Here is a 16,585-nt window from a genome sequence, read left to right on the forward strand (position 1 = left end):
GATGGATGGTGAATATATGATGGATGGATGGATGGATGGTGAATATATGATGGATGAATGGTGAATATATGATGGATGGATGGATGGTGAATATATGATGGATGGATGGATGGTGAATATATGATGGATGGATGGTGAATATATGATGGATGGATGGTGAATATATGATGGATGGATGGTGAATATATGATGGATGGATGGATGGTGAATATATGATGGATGGATGGATGGATGGATGGATGGATGGATGGTGAATATATGATGGATGGATGGATGGTGAATATATGATGGATGGATGGATGGATGGTGAATATATGATGGATGGATGGTGAATATATGATGGATGGATGGTGAATATATGATGGATGGATGGATGATGAATATATGATGGATGGTGAATACATGATGGATGGATGGATGGATGGATGGTGAATATATGATGGATGGATGGTGAATATATGATGGATGGATGGATGATGAATATATGATGGATGGTGAATACATGATGGATGGATGGATGGATGGATGGTGAATATATGATGGATGGATGGATGGATGGATGGTGAATATATGATGGATGGATGGTGAATATATGATGGATGGATGGACGGTGAATACATGATGGATGGATGGATGGATGCAAATCAGCAATGGCTGTAGTTAAATGTCGGAAAGTAACCCTGACACAAGCAGCCGGGTGGCGAAACCGCTGAGACGCGGCAGGTGTCGATGAGACATAACTGAATATAAGCGGCCGAGACAAGCGAGCAGACTTCTTGCCATTTCAGCCCCTGCTGTGACGCTCCCCGCAGAGCCGTTCTGCTGTTCTCTCCATCATCACGGCAGGAGTTATTGTCTCTCCTGCCTCCTCCTGAGGCCCCGGGCCTCCCGTGGGAAGTGATTAACGCTCTATACGACTCCGTCCCCATGACGACTCGAGTTAACGCTTACGGTGTCGGTTTCAATGAGGTTTCTGATTGGAAGTGGGGTCGCCTTTAACGGGGAAGAGAACTATCAAATGGAAATGCAATCAATGCGACATTAACGGTTGGGGGGAAAGAAAGTCCAGAAATAAAATCCATTAAGAATCCTGCGACTTTCTCTCGTTCTCTTTTCAGACCGACCAGAGGCGTACTCACCTAGTATGGCGATGACCTCGTCGTCCTGGATGACCTCCAGTGACCCGGACACTACGAAGCACAGCGTGTCGACGCTTTCCCCGGCGTGGAATATGAGGTCACCGGGAGCCGAATGGATGGTCTGGAACTCCACGGCTAACGAGCGCAGGCATCCGTCGCTGGCCAATCGGAACGCGGGGTGCTCGTTAAACACCTTCCTGTTCAGGTGGACGCAGATGTCCGCACGCATGTCCTTGGGGCAGATGGACAGCACCTGTGGACGTGTGGACAGGTCTGCTAACACCACCGAGAGAAGTTATTTCTCACTAGGCTACAACATTTTGGAACTATGAAAAGTTTCCGGAGAATATCAGTACCAGACATTTATTCACACAACGGAGACCTTCCACGATCTGCAGAACCTCGACAGCTCTGCAGTCTATGTTTAATGGCTTTAATTTCATCGCTCAGCCCCCGCGTCTCACCTTCTCGGTGTCTATGCCTTTGGTCATGGACCACGTGGAGACGATGTAGTCCATCACCCGCTCGCTCAGGCCTTTGGGGACCTGATAAAGTTTCAGGAAGTCCCTCACGTTGTTCAGCATCTCGTGGTAGCGGTTGGTGTTGGCGTACATCTGCTGGAAGATGGTGGTCACGTTTCCGAAGATCGTGGCGTAGAGAAGAGCTGAAGGACAGATGAATTTTAAGACTTCAATGGAGCAAAAAAATGATCATTTCTCTTCTCAAATATTCATACCAAAGTCCTCTGAAGAAGAGGGTGGGTTTAAAAAAAAAAAAAAAAAACCCCAAACAAACAGGACATCTCGAATGATATGAGGTAAAACGTTTACGGCGTTAACATTCCAACCCTCACAAAAAGCTTCCACGCGCGGTTCCTGAGACGTTCTTCTGGGAAAATAAAACGTGAAGACGTGACTTGTGCACAGAGCTTTCTGAAAACTTCGTCTCCACGGGAAACTTTACTGCCTCGCATTAATCATCATCATCATCATCACCATCACGCTCCACTTCACCATAGCAACCTTACCTGAAATAGTTCTGCAAACACTCCAGCGCCACTCGAGACAAATAAAGACAGAAGAAAGAAGTGATTTAAAATAAAAAAATTTAATTAAAAAAAAAAAAAAGAGCACACTAGAAAAGAAATGAGAGAGCGGAGCGATTCAGTTATCAGACTCCTCGGGATCATTCTTCACAACTGCTCCTCGTTAATCCTCACATTAGGACCCATTAAACAAAGTTCCTATCGCGTCTCTGCGAGGCAATGAACGTATTTATGCCCCAGTGTTGTTGTATTCTCCGGTTAAGATGTACTTTGTGTTTCGCAGAAATGTTCTGCAGGAATCTCGGTAAGCTTCTCTGTGCCCTCGATCACGGTGAAACGGATACAGACTGCGACGTGTAGTTGGTTAATGATCATAAAAGCGTTAGCCTGGGAAAACTGTTGCGGTATAAAAGGAATGAAACACTTCAGGATGTGCAGTTGTAGGAAAACGATCCGTGGCAGGTCGGTGTGATGAAGCGGTGTCACTGTTAAAACCCTCTAATATGCCCAGCGTTTGCTTTGAAGACTGTCTTCACGACCTTTTTAAACTATTTTCCTGCTGATTTTGCCTTAAATCTTACATTCCGGTGTTGTAAAATAGCTGCATGTGAGCATTTTCCCCCGTGCCCTTCTGTTCCGCACCCTCTCGACGTACACCAGTGAAGTAAAACGAGGTACTTCGGCTTCTGTACAGGACAAAAATAATATCACTGCGCTTCGAAATCAACCGTCATAAACACGTCCGCACGTTGCTATGAGACTGACTCACACATGACGATGTCTCACACTACGCACGACACTAAAATATGATTACTGCCATGTTGTCTAATGAAAAGAAAACAGAATGTTTGATCATCAAACCACACCGGTGACAAGAACATGTGAAGCTCTATCGGAGATCAATAAACCGCAATAACTGCACTCATGACCTACAGCATGTCGGACGAGTTTGTTGTTGTTGCTGTTGTTTTGTGTCATTAGGCCCAAATCTGGAACTGATTTCCTCACTAACAGACCCGTTTACCCTCAGAGACATACAAACACACTGACAACATGGAGCTGTGTGCAAATCAGTGCACTTTTAAAGCCACCTGTTGGATGTTCAGGGTTTTTAAGACCCTAAAATCATGTGGAGTGGGTGTGGCCTTTATTTCTGTTAGTCCCGGTGAAAGAGGCGTGGCCTCTGATTCTGTTAGTCCCAGAGAAGGAGGTGTGGCCTCTGTTTCTGTTAGTCCCAGTAAAGGAGGCGTGGCCTTTGATTCTGTTCGTCCCAGTGAAGGAGGTGTGGCCTCTGTTTCTGTTATTCCCAGTGAAGGAGGTGTGGCCTCTGTGTCTGTCAGTCCCAATGAAGGAGGCGTGGCCTCTGTGTCTGTCAGTCCCAATGAAGGAGGCGTGGCCTCTGTGTCATTCAGTCCCAATGAAGGAGGCGTGGCCTCTGTGTCTTTCAATCCCAATGAAGGAGGCGTGGCCTCTGTGTCTGTCGATCCCAATGAAGGAGGCGTGGCCTCTGTGTCTTTCAATCCCAATGAAGGAGGCGTGGCCTCTGTCTTTCAATCCCAATGAAGGAGGCGTGGCCTCTGTGTCTGTCGATCCCAATGAAGGAGGCGTGGCCTCTGTGTCATTCAGTCCCAATGAAGGAGGCGTGGCCTCTGTGTCTTTCAATCCCAATGAAGGAGGCGTGGCCTCTGTCTTTCAATCCCAATGAAGGAGGCGTGGCCTCTGTGTCTGTCGATCCCAATGAAGGAGGCGTGGCCTCTGTGTCTTTCAATCCCAATGAAGGAGGCGTGGCCTCTGTGTCTGTCGATCCCAATGAAGGAGGCGTGGCCTCTGTGTCTGTCGATCCCAATGAAGGAGGCGTGGCCTCTGTGTCTGTCGATCCCAATGAAGGAAGGATTCCAGTTCTAAATGAGAGATAATTATCCGGGACGTAGTTAGTCGGAGGGTGGAAGAAGAATAGCGCGACTGAGACGATCTCGAAGCTTCTCAGAAGAAACGAAAGAGGCTGAAGGCACCAATAAAATATTCAGAGATACATTCAGAATTAAACAGAGCATTTTTAAACTATTTTGTTACTTGTGGCGATGAAAGAAACCCGCTCGATGTCTCGTCGATCCTAAGGGTATGCAGTCTTTTGCACTCAGCCAAATAACAAGTACAATTACTGTATTTGCAGTGTATATAGAAACGAGTAAACAGAGCCCAAAGCAGTGTGATACATTCTTAGTCTGGCTTCTGGTTTTTGTGTTTGTTGTTGTATTAAAATAAACCAAAAACTTATCAAAAGAGCACACGACTGACAGTTGGTCTATTCATCACAATCACTTTTCAGTAGTGACAAAATAGTCCCTGGAGTCAGAGAGAGCACTGTGTGTGCTGACGGGTTAATAATCAGTACGCTGTGTGTGTGTGTGTGTGTGTGTGTGTGCGTGTGTGTGTGTGCAGGAACGTCGTTTCGGTGTTCGGTGGAGGTTTTAGCGTGCCGTTAATGACAGACCGTGCTTGTTGAGAAGAAATGATGAGTGGGAAAGCCATTAGGAGGACACAGAGTCACTCTGTAGAGAATTTGTGTAAACAGCATCAGCTGATCATGAGGCCTAAAAGGACCTCGTCGCCGTCCTGACAAACAACGCACAGCTGCAGGGGTACGATAGCGACAGCAATTTGTACTCCGTCGCTTAAAAGATGCTTGAAATCGCCGTACAGCTTCGTGCATTCGGAAGCGATCCGGTCCACAGCAGCGCGGACCTCATTTATATCCTCCTTATCTGCCTTTCCACTAAAGAGGCTAAGAGAAGAGAGTTCAAGGGATCAGATAGATGGAGGCTCCATTCCTGCTTCTCATTCCCAGCATTAACAGTGCGGAACCTGGACTGGAGATCTATGAAACCTCCTAGTGTGCTTCACCACTTATGCTATAGCAGCTATCATCAGTCTTTCCCCTCACCAGCCTCTCTTTTTTCTCTTTCTTGAAGTTAATAAAATGAACGAAACAAAACAAAACAAGACGCCACAAAACTCAAAGAGACGTCATAATCATGACATGAGGTGTTGATGTGGTGGGAAACACAGAGCTGAGACTGGAAGGGATTTCATTACGATTTTAGTTATTATACCACGGTGCTGCTGAAATCTTCAACCTGATTGGTCAGAAGGTCGTGGACTAATCTTCAATAAATAATCAACTTTGTGCAATACTAATTACGTAAACTATTCTTATTTAAATGACATCTTTATGTCTGTTTTTAAGGATAGCCATTTATATATAAGTTACAAAGGTTAGGGGTGGAGTTTGCATCTTTTCTTACGACTATTGGTATGAAATGGAACCATATCTGATCACACTGACCTCTTTTGTTCAAATTAGAATAGAGAGAATACATGAAACTGTGTTTACTTAAGTATAGTATGAATTACTGTATGTGTGTGTGTGTGTGTGTGTGTGTGTGTGTATATATATATATATATATATATATATAGACCAATATGAATGAGAATTTATACCTGTTTATCAATGCGTTTTTATGTAAATGTATGCAAATTTCCTAAACAAACAAACAAACCAACCCATCCTACATTTCTGCATTCGACGCAGGGAAAAGGAAACGTGCCGGACGTGCATATCCGTCCGGATACAAGAGTTTTAATCGGAGCGCAGACATGCGGATATTTTATTACAGACTTCATCCTCAAAATCTAATACTGTGTGAATAAACTTGCATCATGCAGCCTACGCCTGCAGCGTGTTACAAAATCGAATAATCTCCGGCTAAAAATGGCCGCGGCTCGATGCGAGGCCGCGGCCGAGAAACGCTCGGCTTTACAAATGGCTCGGTAATGTAAGCGGGCTGAGATTCGCTCGCTCAGCACACCGCCCCGTTCTCCGCTATCAGCCGCCGATTGAATTAAACGTCCGATCGACCGGAGCCGTGGAACCTGATGTTTTGTGGGTGTGTCTGAGAGAAAAATAGAAAGAAACGGGTGCTGGAAGAGAGTAGATCGATCTGATCTGGGAATGAAAAGACACCTCGATGCCTCATCGCAGAGGAAAGAAAAGACTAAGAGAAATGTCTCGGTGTTAAATATTTCAACCACAGCGCTGCTGAACTCTCGGTTCTGGTTGGTCAGAACGTGTTGATTCATTTTCTGCTAAGAGTGACTCCGCTTCATCACACCACCCTGTTGTTCCTATAACAGCGCGACGCGACCGGGAGTGTTTTATTCCTTCTATATACTGTGGGAATATGTATAGAAGAAGGAGTAACCTGAGATGCACACTCACATCCGCCCATCATCATGGCCACAGAGAAGATCTTCTCGGCGTCGGTGGTGGGAGCGATGTTCCCGAATCCGATGGTTGTCAGACTCGTCATGGTGAAATACAGGGACGTGATGTAGAGCGTGTGTTTACCAGGGCCGCCTTCCAATTGGCCAGAGCCGCTGGTGTTGTAGCGGTACGGAGAGCCGGTGGTCGTGGCTAACTGGTAGAGCCAGCTGTCCGTCTTGATGGTGTTACTGAGCTTGTCAATGACCTCGTAATCTCCAATGCTGTACCAGATACAGGCCAGCCAGTGGGCCACCAATCCGAACACGCACACCAGCAGGACCAGCACGGCCGCGCCGTATTCCAGATAGTGGTCCAGCTTTCGCGCCACGCGTCCCAAACGCAGCAGACGCACCACCTTCAGAGAGCTGAACAAACTGCTGATGCCCTGGAAGAGAGGATGAAGGAGGAACTGATCATTATCCTCGACTCGTTTATTTCCGATCGCTCCAAACGGACGCAGCTGTCATTTGAACGGATACCTGACCGACAAAACATGGTCTCGCGGCCAGCGGATCGAGCTTCGCGCCGTCCGATTCCACCGGGGAGGGAATCGATTTCTCGATTTTAATCGGAATGTAAAGCGGAAGTGCAAAAGTTTGCGCACCCTCGGGACAAAGTGTAGGAGAACAGTCTACCGCGGCAAGACATACCTGCGTTGGGTGTCATCACAAGTAACAAAAGTGGGTCAATAATACATTTTAAGATACGTGTAAATCGTCATTGAACACGTCACTTCAAAAGCCTGCGCCTCGTGACTTGTAAAAACAGACGTCTGGGTCGTTTTGTAACAACTTGAAATAAAATTGCTCGTGTATCTGAAACGGAACAGATTTTAAACGCCGCATATTTCCTCCGTGATCTATCCTCACTCCTGGGAAATCATTTCCGTGCCTACTGTTTATTGATTATTTGTGATAAAATAATAATCTAACGTGATACGGGACGTCCAGAGAGCGCAGGGAGTTTCGAAACATTTCATAAAATGCAGCATGGAGGCTGTTCTGAAGACTTCTAGCACGCGGTATCATCACGGAGAATCCGGGAGACGCTGACGCACGCGGTTTTACACAATAATCGACAAGCAGGCGAAGCGCTACGGACGCGCGCTATCACTCTGCTGTTCGTTCTGCCTGGTAAATTGCATCTGATTGCAATCATCCCTTTAAGAAGCAGTTTAATAGCTGCGCGTTTTTTTAAAAGCATTTACTGAACTGAGGATGGAAGAACCGTAATTATACCAAATAAAGCCAGGAGTTGCATGTTTTATTTCCTAACGGCCTCCTACACGTGAACGATGACATCTATTCGAGTTACTTCTTTTTATTTAGTCATTTGGCTGAAGCTTTTCATCTAAACAGACCTGTAGATGAAGCAGAAAACAATGTCTGAGGTGTTGATTCATTTTCTATACCAGCAGCTCTGACAGTAGCACTCTGACCGCGCGCTCGTTCTAACACGGTACGTTATCGTTTCTATAGCAACGTCTCCCGGACCGAGGAGTTTACGCTTTCTCGGAAACATGAAACGACGCACTTTTTTTGTCTATTAACATCGAGAGAGAGAGAAAATAAAAAGCGTTTATAGCTGCTATAAGTGATAGCAGGAACTAACTTGCTTCACGAACGCTAAATGTAACTATAAACGAAGAAAAAGTATGACGTGCCGTTGTTCGATAAATCGAAAATGGTCATCGTCGGCAAACTGCGGTGTCGGAAGCGGAATTAAACACTTCGGGCCGTGCGGTCGGAGGAAAATAATCGACGTACCGTGGCTTACGGTGGTACCGGTGACTCGACTTCTTCACACCACTGTACACTACTCACGCTGTAGTCCAGGGAATGTAGAGAGTCGAGCAATGTGCCTGAAAGGAAAAACGGTGGCGCGATACGAACTATTTAAAACGCCCCCGATTTACTGCTCCAAACGTCATGGTTTTATATACCGTTCGTACGTTTCTAGAAACATTTGTTTTCTTTCTTTCTTCATTTATTTTCGTCTGCTGGAAGCCACACGGCTCATTACGCTGACAACGGGATCGGTGAGATTTATAGCTTAGCTTTGTGCGGATGAAATAATTCCATTAATCAAGGAGCTAAGGAGCGTCTTTGGGAGATAAACGACTGAAATGTCTCTCAGACGTACTCCCGGGAACGAATGCACGAATACGCCACATCTGGGCAGTATTTAAGTTGCATTAAAAGGATGCGGATTTTACTCAACAGCCTCTTATCCAACAGATCTGACTTAATCATTTGATGAAGAAATATTTCCGTTCGGATTGCAAGTGAGGTGAAAATACCAAACCCACGTACGGCTCCATTCGAGGGTTAAAGGTCTTGGGCTTAACAGACTCAACAGTCTGGGGTTTGAATTCAACCTTCCAGTCATTGCCACGTTAACCTTGACCCCTGTTGATTTGGCTGTAATGTAGCGCTTAGCCTTTGGCCTTTCAGAAATCTCACAACTGCCTTCACTATTATAAGAATCCACAGACGATTCCACTCCTAGACTTATCCCCTAAAAACGCTTAATTATCTTAGGTCTCAGTAATATGTGGATAATATGTGGCAGCACCCCACCGTTTGAGTGGTCACAGCTGTAACGACACCAACGATGCGAGAAAAGTGAGGAAAGTGATCACTTCAACTGTTATCCTTGATTCACATCGAGAGCGAGACTTCATTTACATTAAGCGGGCGGGGGGGGTCTAAAATGTCTGAGCTGATGTTGTTCACGTTGACTCCGATGAACCTGAAGCCCTTCCTGTCACTGCTATTGTGATATTTGACGTCCTGATCATTTTTTTTCCCCCCTCTCACGCTATACAGTAAAATGATTAAAACCAGTTCAAATATAATACAGTGACACAACTAAGCTCATCACAGGTGTGAAGAAGAAGCGCTACGGATTTTATTATATAATATGAATAATAATGCTTGTGTTACACCTTTAGGGATTAAATACATTCCCTTCCAACTTTGTAAGGCAAAATGGGAAGCCTGCAGGGGGGAAATAGAAAAAAAGAAAAGAAAAGAAGAGTTTCTTACTGTGATCGTGTGATCTTACATGAGAGTGAACATTAAAGGGTTTCGCTTTGGGAGTTAAACAGTGTGTTTTTTTCCGCACACTTTGCCTGTTCCTCCGATACGAACGCACGGTTTATAGAGCTGGACTAAACTCAAACGTCCCTCAGTTAGAACGTGACTTGCTGATTATCTATTAGTTGTTTATTATCTAAACTTCAAATGATTTTTTGAACGGCAAACATTTCTGGCTCTCTAACTGTCATTTCATACGCAAAAACAAAGTCAGAACTCTTCCAAAGGAACTGCGGTAAAAAATCAAATCAAATAAATAAATAAATAAGATAAGATAAGATATGCATTCTGTATGCGATTTTGCAATTTATCTAGATTATATATATTTTAGAGAGAGGCGCAAACTTTTAATTCACGTAACTGGATTTTCTTCACCGTTAATATCGTGAAACACACTATTTTACCATATTTGTCCAAATCCAATACATAAATGTCTTTCTGCTATAAATCTGCTTCGTCTTAATTGTGTCCTAAGGGTGTGCAAACTTTTGCACTTCCACTTTACATGTGATTAAAAAATAAACAAATAGAGAATTTAGAAGAAGAGCAGAGGGACTAATCGTTTTTTTTAATTATTATTATTATTATTATTTTTAAGAATTCCTAAGAGCTTAGGACATGAACCTTGATGATGAAAAACCAACATTTTCGGTATTATTTGTAGTAGAAATGCGTCATTTTGAAGCAAACCTAATTACCATTTTGTTCTACTTGTGATAACGAAGGAACATTTCGTCATGAGGTTGCGTTAACTTCTGCACTTACCTTCCGCAGTAAGACTTTAGCTAACGAGTGCTACGGCTAACGCGACACCCCAGGAGTGCTCACCTACAGCTACAGAAATGTCACAATCAGTGGAAGCTGAGCTCGTTAAGGGGAAAGATGTGGGCTGAAAGCGCTCTGGCTCTGAGGGTCTTGTGTGAGGGATTTCAGTCACCCAGATCGTTGAACTACCGAATATCAGTAAATCAAAGCTACCAGACTGGTGCTTTAGTCCTCGAAGGCGATTCTCTGCTCGTCCACGGGGCTCTTGAATAGCCGTCATGCTCTGAATGCTAATATATTTGAGATGCTTTAGAAAACCTTAACGAAGTCTGTCTGCAACTCTCCGCTGTTAGTCCACCTCTTATAAAAATCCGTGAATTATCAACATTTCGGTGTGCGTTCAAAAGAAATGTACACTCACAGGAACACCTGTACACTGGCTAATTCGTGCAATTATCCAGTCAGCCAATGATGTGGCGGCATGAAATCATGCAGATACGGGTCGAGACGCTTCAGTTAATGTTCACATCAACAGTCAGAACGGTGCTGGGGGTGGGGGTGGGGGTGAATCTCAGTTATTTTAGTGACTTCGACAGTGGTATGGTTGTTGGAGCCAAACGGGCTGGTTTGCCACCAACAAGGCTAATCCTTCCTTCTTGTTACCGATTCTTACGCTAGAAAGACCCTTAAAATATACTTCAAACAGGAAGGAAGCAAATTATCATGCGTTACTTGGGATCTTATTAATTCAGGGCATCGGCGTGGCTCCGTTTTCCTCTCTCTACATTAATCTCAAAATACCGATCACTCCAGAGTGAAGAATAGAAGCTCTGACGCTTCTATTCCGTTTGAAAAGCCGGTCTGAGAGGACCGGCAGCCTCACAACAGGGATGACCTTATCATCTTTGTGTTTTCGAGAAGATCATTTCACAGCACGACGTCACTTTAAAGGAACGACGCACCAAATTACTGGACCAACTGGATGGACGGGTCGATTTGCAGACAGGCACAGCTCGTCAGCCTTAGTCTGACTATCACGTTCTCGCGCAATCTTGAGATTCTGTTGATTTAAGAGACCCTGCTGGGGCAAACCTACTAATACTGACCTCGTCCACGTTCTCGAAAGCGTTGATGATGTCATACGGCAAGCAGGAGAGCAGGTCTATCACAAACCAGGTCTTGAGATAATTCATCCGGATCAGCTTGGGATCGGAGATGACCTCGCCTCCGGGCCCGACGAACGTGGTGTGGAAGTTGAGCACGATGTCCACCAGGAAGATGACGTCCACGACGCTGTCCAGCACCAGCCAGGTGATGTTGTTCTGCTTGGTCTTGAAGGAGACGTTGTAGGGCACCATGATGGCCGTGTAGAAGGTGAGGATGAGGATCACCCAGTCCCACGTGGTCTTGAAGGTGCAGTAGTGGAGGATGATGTGAGGAGGCGTCTTGGGAGCTTCCTGCTTGTACTGCGGCAGGATTTCTGAACCGAGCTGAAGCACCTGAGAGCAGAGAGGATTCTTAACACAAATGCACACAAATTATTAACTGAACAGATGGAGCGTAGGAGAAGCATGTGTTATGGACAGAGATGCAGTGTGAGCATCAAACCATTGTAACACGCCAAAGGATTTGTGAACCTAATCTCCATTAAATAAGAGATAAAAAAAAAACCGTTACAACAAGATAATAAGCACTAAACATCAAATCACCCTCCCTCATTAGACCCTCATTAAAAGGGTCTGAAAGATAACACCCAGAGCTGACACAACCCACACACATCAAACAAGAATTCAAATCCAGCCCGTCCTTTTTTGGGACAGAGAGGGACGGAGAAGACAAAGTGTAAATTATTAACGACACTATCTGCCAGCGAGGCTCAGGAGATGGAGATGGTGTAGGCAAACTGCGAGCTGGGGAAGGCGTGCGATATGGTTACAGTAATGTCCTTGTGTGTATGTCTTTGAATGTCTGTGGTTCTGTTACATCTTTGTCCTTTGTAACTTTGCTTGTGTGCAAGGGTGTAAGACTATGCTGTCTTGCCGGTATGTATGTCAGTAGTACTCGTTGCATGAATAAGAAAGTTGATTATTTTCTTCTAAGTGCAAACACAAGCTTCCTCTGAACTGCCGCCCATGCACCATTACAGGAGGAGAGCATCATTTTCCCTATTTGGAAGAAGATAAAGAGGACCTATTATGCCCCTTTTTATAAGATGTAATAGAAGTCTCAGGTGTCCCCAGAACGTGACGTTTCAGCTCAAAATACCCCACGGATCATTTATTATACCATGCTGTAAATGCCCCTTTTTGGGTTGAAAGAAAAAAACAAACGCGCTGTTTTCGTGTGTGTCTCTTTAAATAAATGCAAATGAGCTGCTCCCCGCCCCCTTTCCAGAAGAGGGCTGTGTCTTTACAGCTCGTGCTTCGGATACTACAACAACAACAAATGCTGTTCGGGCTGTACACGCTGTTCGCGAGCAGCCTATGAAGACTAGAGGCGGGGTTTTTTTTTTTTTGTTACAAACCTACGTCGGTGTGTACAGGAAGTAAGGCTGGAATTACTGAGGACTCGTTTCAGCTGTTCAGAATCTGTTCTTTCTTTTGGGAGTCGATAACTCCATTTGTCGTGCACTCTGCTTTTTGAAAAGGCTTAATAGCTTTTTCTGCGCTTTAACTGAGGTGTCCATGATGGCTAAAATCACTATAGGTGACATGGAATCGACAATGGTGCAATCCCTTTTCAGAGTCATGAATGGCTCGGAGGGAACACTTAGTTGTAACTAATCTAAGCATAGACCTAAAGTGTTGAGGATTAAGCACCTCGGTCGAGGGGAGTTCTGGCATTTGATCGCAGATCCATTAGCTCACTTAATTTTTAGCTCTATATTTCATGAGCCAAGGTCGGGAGTAAGTCGTTTCTGATGGCGTAGATCCGTGTGTGCACACACTCTCACCTCGGCGAGTCGGGAGGTTTTGTGGGAGCTGACGTCAGGCTTGCTCATAGGAGTCAGCTGCTGGTTGGTGATCCGGCTGTTGGTCAGGGCACGAGTCAGCCTGGCGAACTTACCCCAGCCTGCAGGAGGACACGAAATATAACATCGGTCAACGTCGGCAGTTCTCAGACGGACTCTAGAGTGACTTAAATGTTTGTTCTTTCGGTTTGTGCTGAAGGCGGCCATTATGGCTGAGCAAACGAGAAGAAGCTGTTGTTTAGATGAAACCAAGGAAAGTTTTTCCTACAACGTTACTCTGTATAATAAAGCAAAACTGCTCTCGCGTGTTACAATCCCGACAATCATTTCGGAGATTTTTGGGTACTCAACGTTGCACCAAATCGACCCATGGATATCCCGGCACGTCGTACTTTTTTTACTTCACCTTCAGACCTTTCCCAATGACCACCTCATTCTATTTATTTATTTATTTATCACACTTTTCTGACTTTTGTTTTTGGCCGGCTGAAGTAGACGCACCTTGGCACTGAGTCAGTAATAAGGCATAAAGCTCTCATCTTTATCTAGAAGCAGCAGAACAAAGAAGTCCTGCCTTTTGATGTAGCCCTCCAACACTTCATACTTCATCAAAGAAGAAGTTCTTCAAAAGAACTTATGAGGGGACAGAGAGAAATTGCAAGTGAGTAAGCGTACTTGACTTCCACTAGAAGCAGGAAAAACGCACGTCGTTGGCTGGACTGGATTTTATTTTTCAAATATTTTTTTTTTCACGTTGGTTCTAAGATTCATACGAGCCATCTGCTTTGTTAGAGCTAAATTTGTGCATATCGATAAGGTCCAATATGGCTTTGTTTGGTAGCTAACGAAGCTGCTAGTCATTTCATTGGTTAAATGTAGTCATTATTAATCGACGCTATGCTAGTTACAGCCTAAATAAAGTCAATAAATTATGCCTTGGCTTACTTTCCTTGGTAAGGATGAGGGCTGTTGCATTTTAAACTAGCTGAAAAGAGACAGCAGGGCAGTCCGCCAGCGACGCTTCACGTTAGTTCAATCTAAAATCTTTTCTAAAATTCTACCCACAGCTCTTGGTTGCAGAGAACAGCTTTAGGGTTAATTAGCGATCTACTGCAGGCAAACTTGAGCACCGGACATCAGTGTATATAATTCAATTCAATGCAATTTGATTTGTACAGCACTTTTTACAATGGACATTGAGTCTCAAAGCAGCTTTACGGAAACATATAAACACAGGATACGGATTTGAAGCGTGTGAGTTTATCCCTATTGGGCGAGACGGTGGTGACGGTGGTGAGGAAAAACTCCCCGAGATGATACGAGGAAGAAACCTCGAGAGGAACCGGACTCAGAAGGAACCCGTCCTCATCTGGGTCACGACGGATAGTGTGAACGTAAAGGGAAGGTCATTATGGTTTTTATATCAGGTCTGTTTTGTTGAGCTAATACACTGTTCACTAAAGGAGACTTGAGTGCAAAATTGTATGTAGTAATTGCAGTCCTAAGTCCAACTGTTCATGTGAAATTGAGGTCCAGAACCATTTCCAAAACATACAGTATGACTTGATCCGAATTTAAGGAAAGAAGCTTTTGTGTCTTTGACATTTCGTACATTTCCAATGCAACCGTATATAACGGAAAACGAAAGCGGCCTAAACGAGAACCTTGGAGCGGAGCGTGAAGTATGTTGGTGAGAAAGGTCTGGGTTAACATTTTTACCCTTTTTGGTGATGCACTGAGGCAATGAAACTTACGGTTCAATGCCGGATGGCTATCTAGCAAGGGATATGTCAGAGTTTTCTATTTTTCAATCCCTCATTCCGTATTCTAACTTTCTCCTGAGAGAACTCATCGCTGGCCACTAGTGTGCGTTCACGTTGAGCAATGATCCCTCATTCCCCAGCACTCTGGCTTCCTGTGCAAAAACCCACATCATTAAAAAAACAAAAAAACAAAACCTCAACGAATCACAAGGGAGCCTGCAGTGTTTCATCTTCAGGGAATGTCTGATCTGAACTTTAAACCTGACTTAGTATTAGTCTATTAAGCACAGTTCAGTTGTAAGTGTGTTAATGTACATTGATTTGGCGCTGTATTAAAGATTTATAAAACCCCATTAAATCCTCCCTTCCCTACAGATAGTCTCTTGTTTATGTGCACATAAATCCACCACTCCAAGTCTAGCAAGTCTGCTAAATGTTCTGAGAACAGAGCAATGATGCCACTATTGCAAGAGCTTTTTAAAAAAAAAAAAAAAAAAAAAAAAAAAAAAACACACAAGACACAATATTTATAAGAATGCTTGTCGGTTTCTGGGATTAAACAGTGATACTAATTTTCTGTTGTAAATCCAAAGGTTAATATGAGAATCGAAATCATTATACATTCGGGTTGCTCAAAAAAAAAAAAAAAGAAAGCCTCTAAAAACAATTTAAAAAAAAAACGTTAAAAGTAAAACCAAAAAAAAAGAGAGAAGGCAGTGCTGTGCTTCACAAGGAAGTACAATAACTGTCATTCGACTCATCAAAAGGACAGAGAGATTTGCGACAAAAGTCCTGAGGCGTGTAGGTTGCACTGGACCAAGCGAACCATGTACACACACACACACACACACACACACACACACACTCAACTGTATCCCGGAACACAGATCTACGCTGACGGATTATGTAACTGAAGGTAAAACAGCAGAGTCTGCGACTGCCTCAGGCTCGTGGACTACGCGATTCATTCACACACGTCCCCACACACACACACACACGGTACACACTCGCACGGGCGCTAATAAAAATGTATCCCCTTTACTTTCACACCCTCACATGCTTTAAAAAAGGAAAAAATGAGTGACTCTTGTGCACATCGACATCACTTTTGTATGGAACGGAAAGTCCGGGGTTCACGCTGGACGATTTTGGCCACGATTTGGTCGTCTGAGACAAATTTCGAGAATCCTAAAAGATTCCTGTAATCCTAGGCCAAAATCTGTAGTCTTTGACGGCTAGTTTGACGCGTTCCCCGACAGCCGATTAACGGCCGGTGCGGAAGATTTCAGGCGCAGTCCTTCTCCGGTGTGGCTTCTCCTAGTCCGTACGAGTCTTCTTGCGCGCGTGCTGGATGCCTATTTGTGGAAGGTGCTTACATGCGCTCGTCGGTCCGAGATTATCACGAGGCTTCGACTCTAAAAACCTCACGACTTGGTGCCGTGACCCGCACGCTGCACCCACACCTTCTTCCCAGCAGTGC

The 16,585-nt window shown here is 44.5% G+C and overlaps 1 protein-coding gene across 1 annotated transcript in view; it reads right to left on the reverse strand.

Annotated features, from left to right (window-relative positions):
* Positions 1-16,585, reverse strand: part of kcnh5b (potassium voltage-gated channel, subfamily H (eag-related), member 5b) — a 42,655-nt gene that overhangs the window by 18,255 nt on the left and 7,815 nt on the right. Inside the window, exons 5-9 of the mRNA XM_017464720.3 lie at positions 13,325-13,443; positions 11,478-11,870; positions 6,464-6,893; positions 1,604-1,803; positions 1,140-1,392 (exon numbers count right to left, since the gene is read on the reverse strand). Coding sequence (XP_017320209.1) covers positions 1,140-1,392; positions 1,604-1,803; positions 6,464-6,893; positions 11,478-11,870; positions 13,325-13,443 — 1,395 coding nt within the window. The remainder of the gene's footprint in view (positions 1-1,139; positions 1,393-1,603; positions 1,804-6,463; positions 6,894-11,477; positions 11,871-13,324; positions 13,444-16,585) is intronic.

Source organism: Ictalurus punctatus, chromosome 3 (genome assembly GCF_001660625.3).
Source record: "Ictalurus punctatus breed USDA103 chromosome 3, Coco_2.0, whole genome shotgun sequence".
Lineage (NCBI taxonomy): Eukaryota > Metazoa > Chordata > Actinopteri > Siluriformes > Ictaluridae > Ictalurus > Ictalurus punctatus.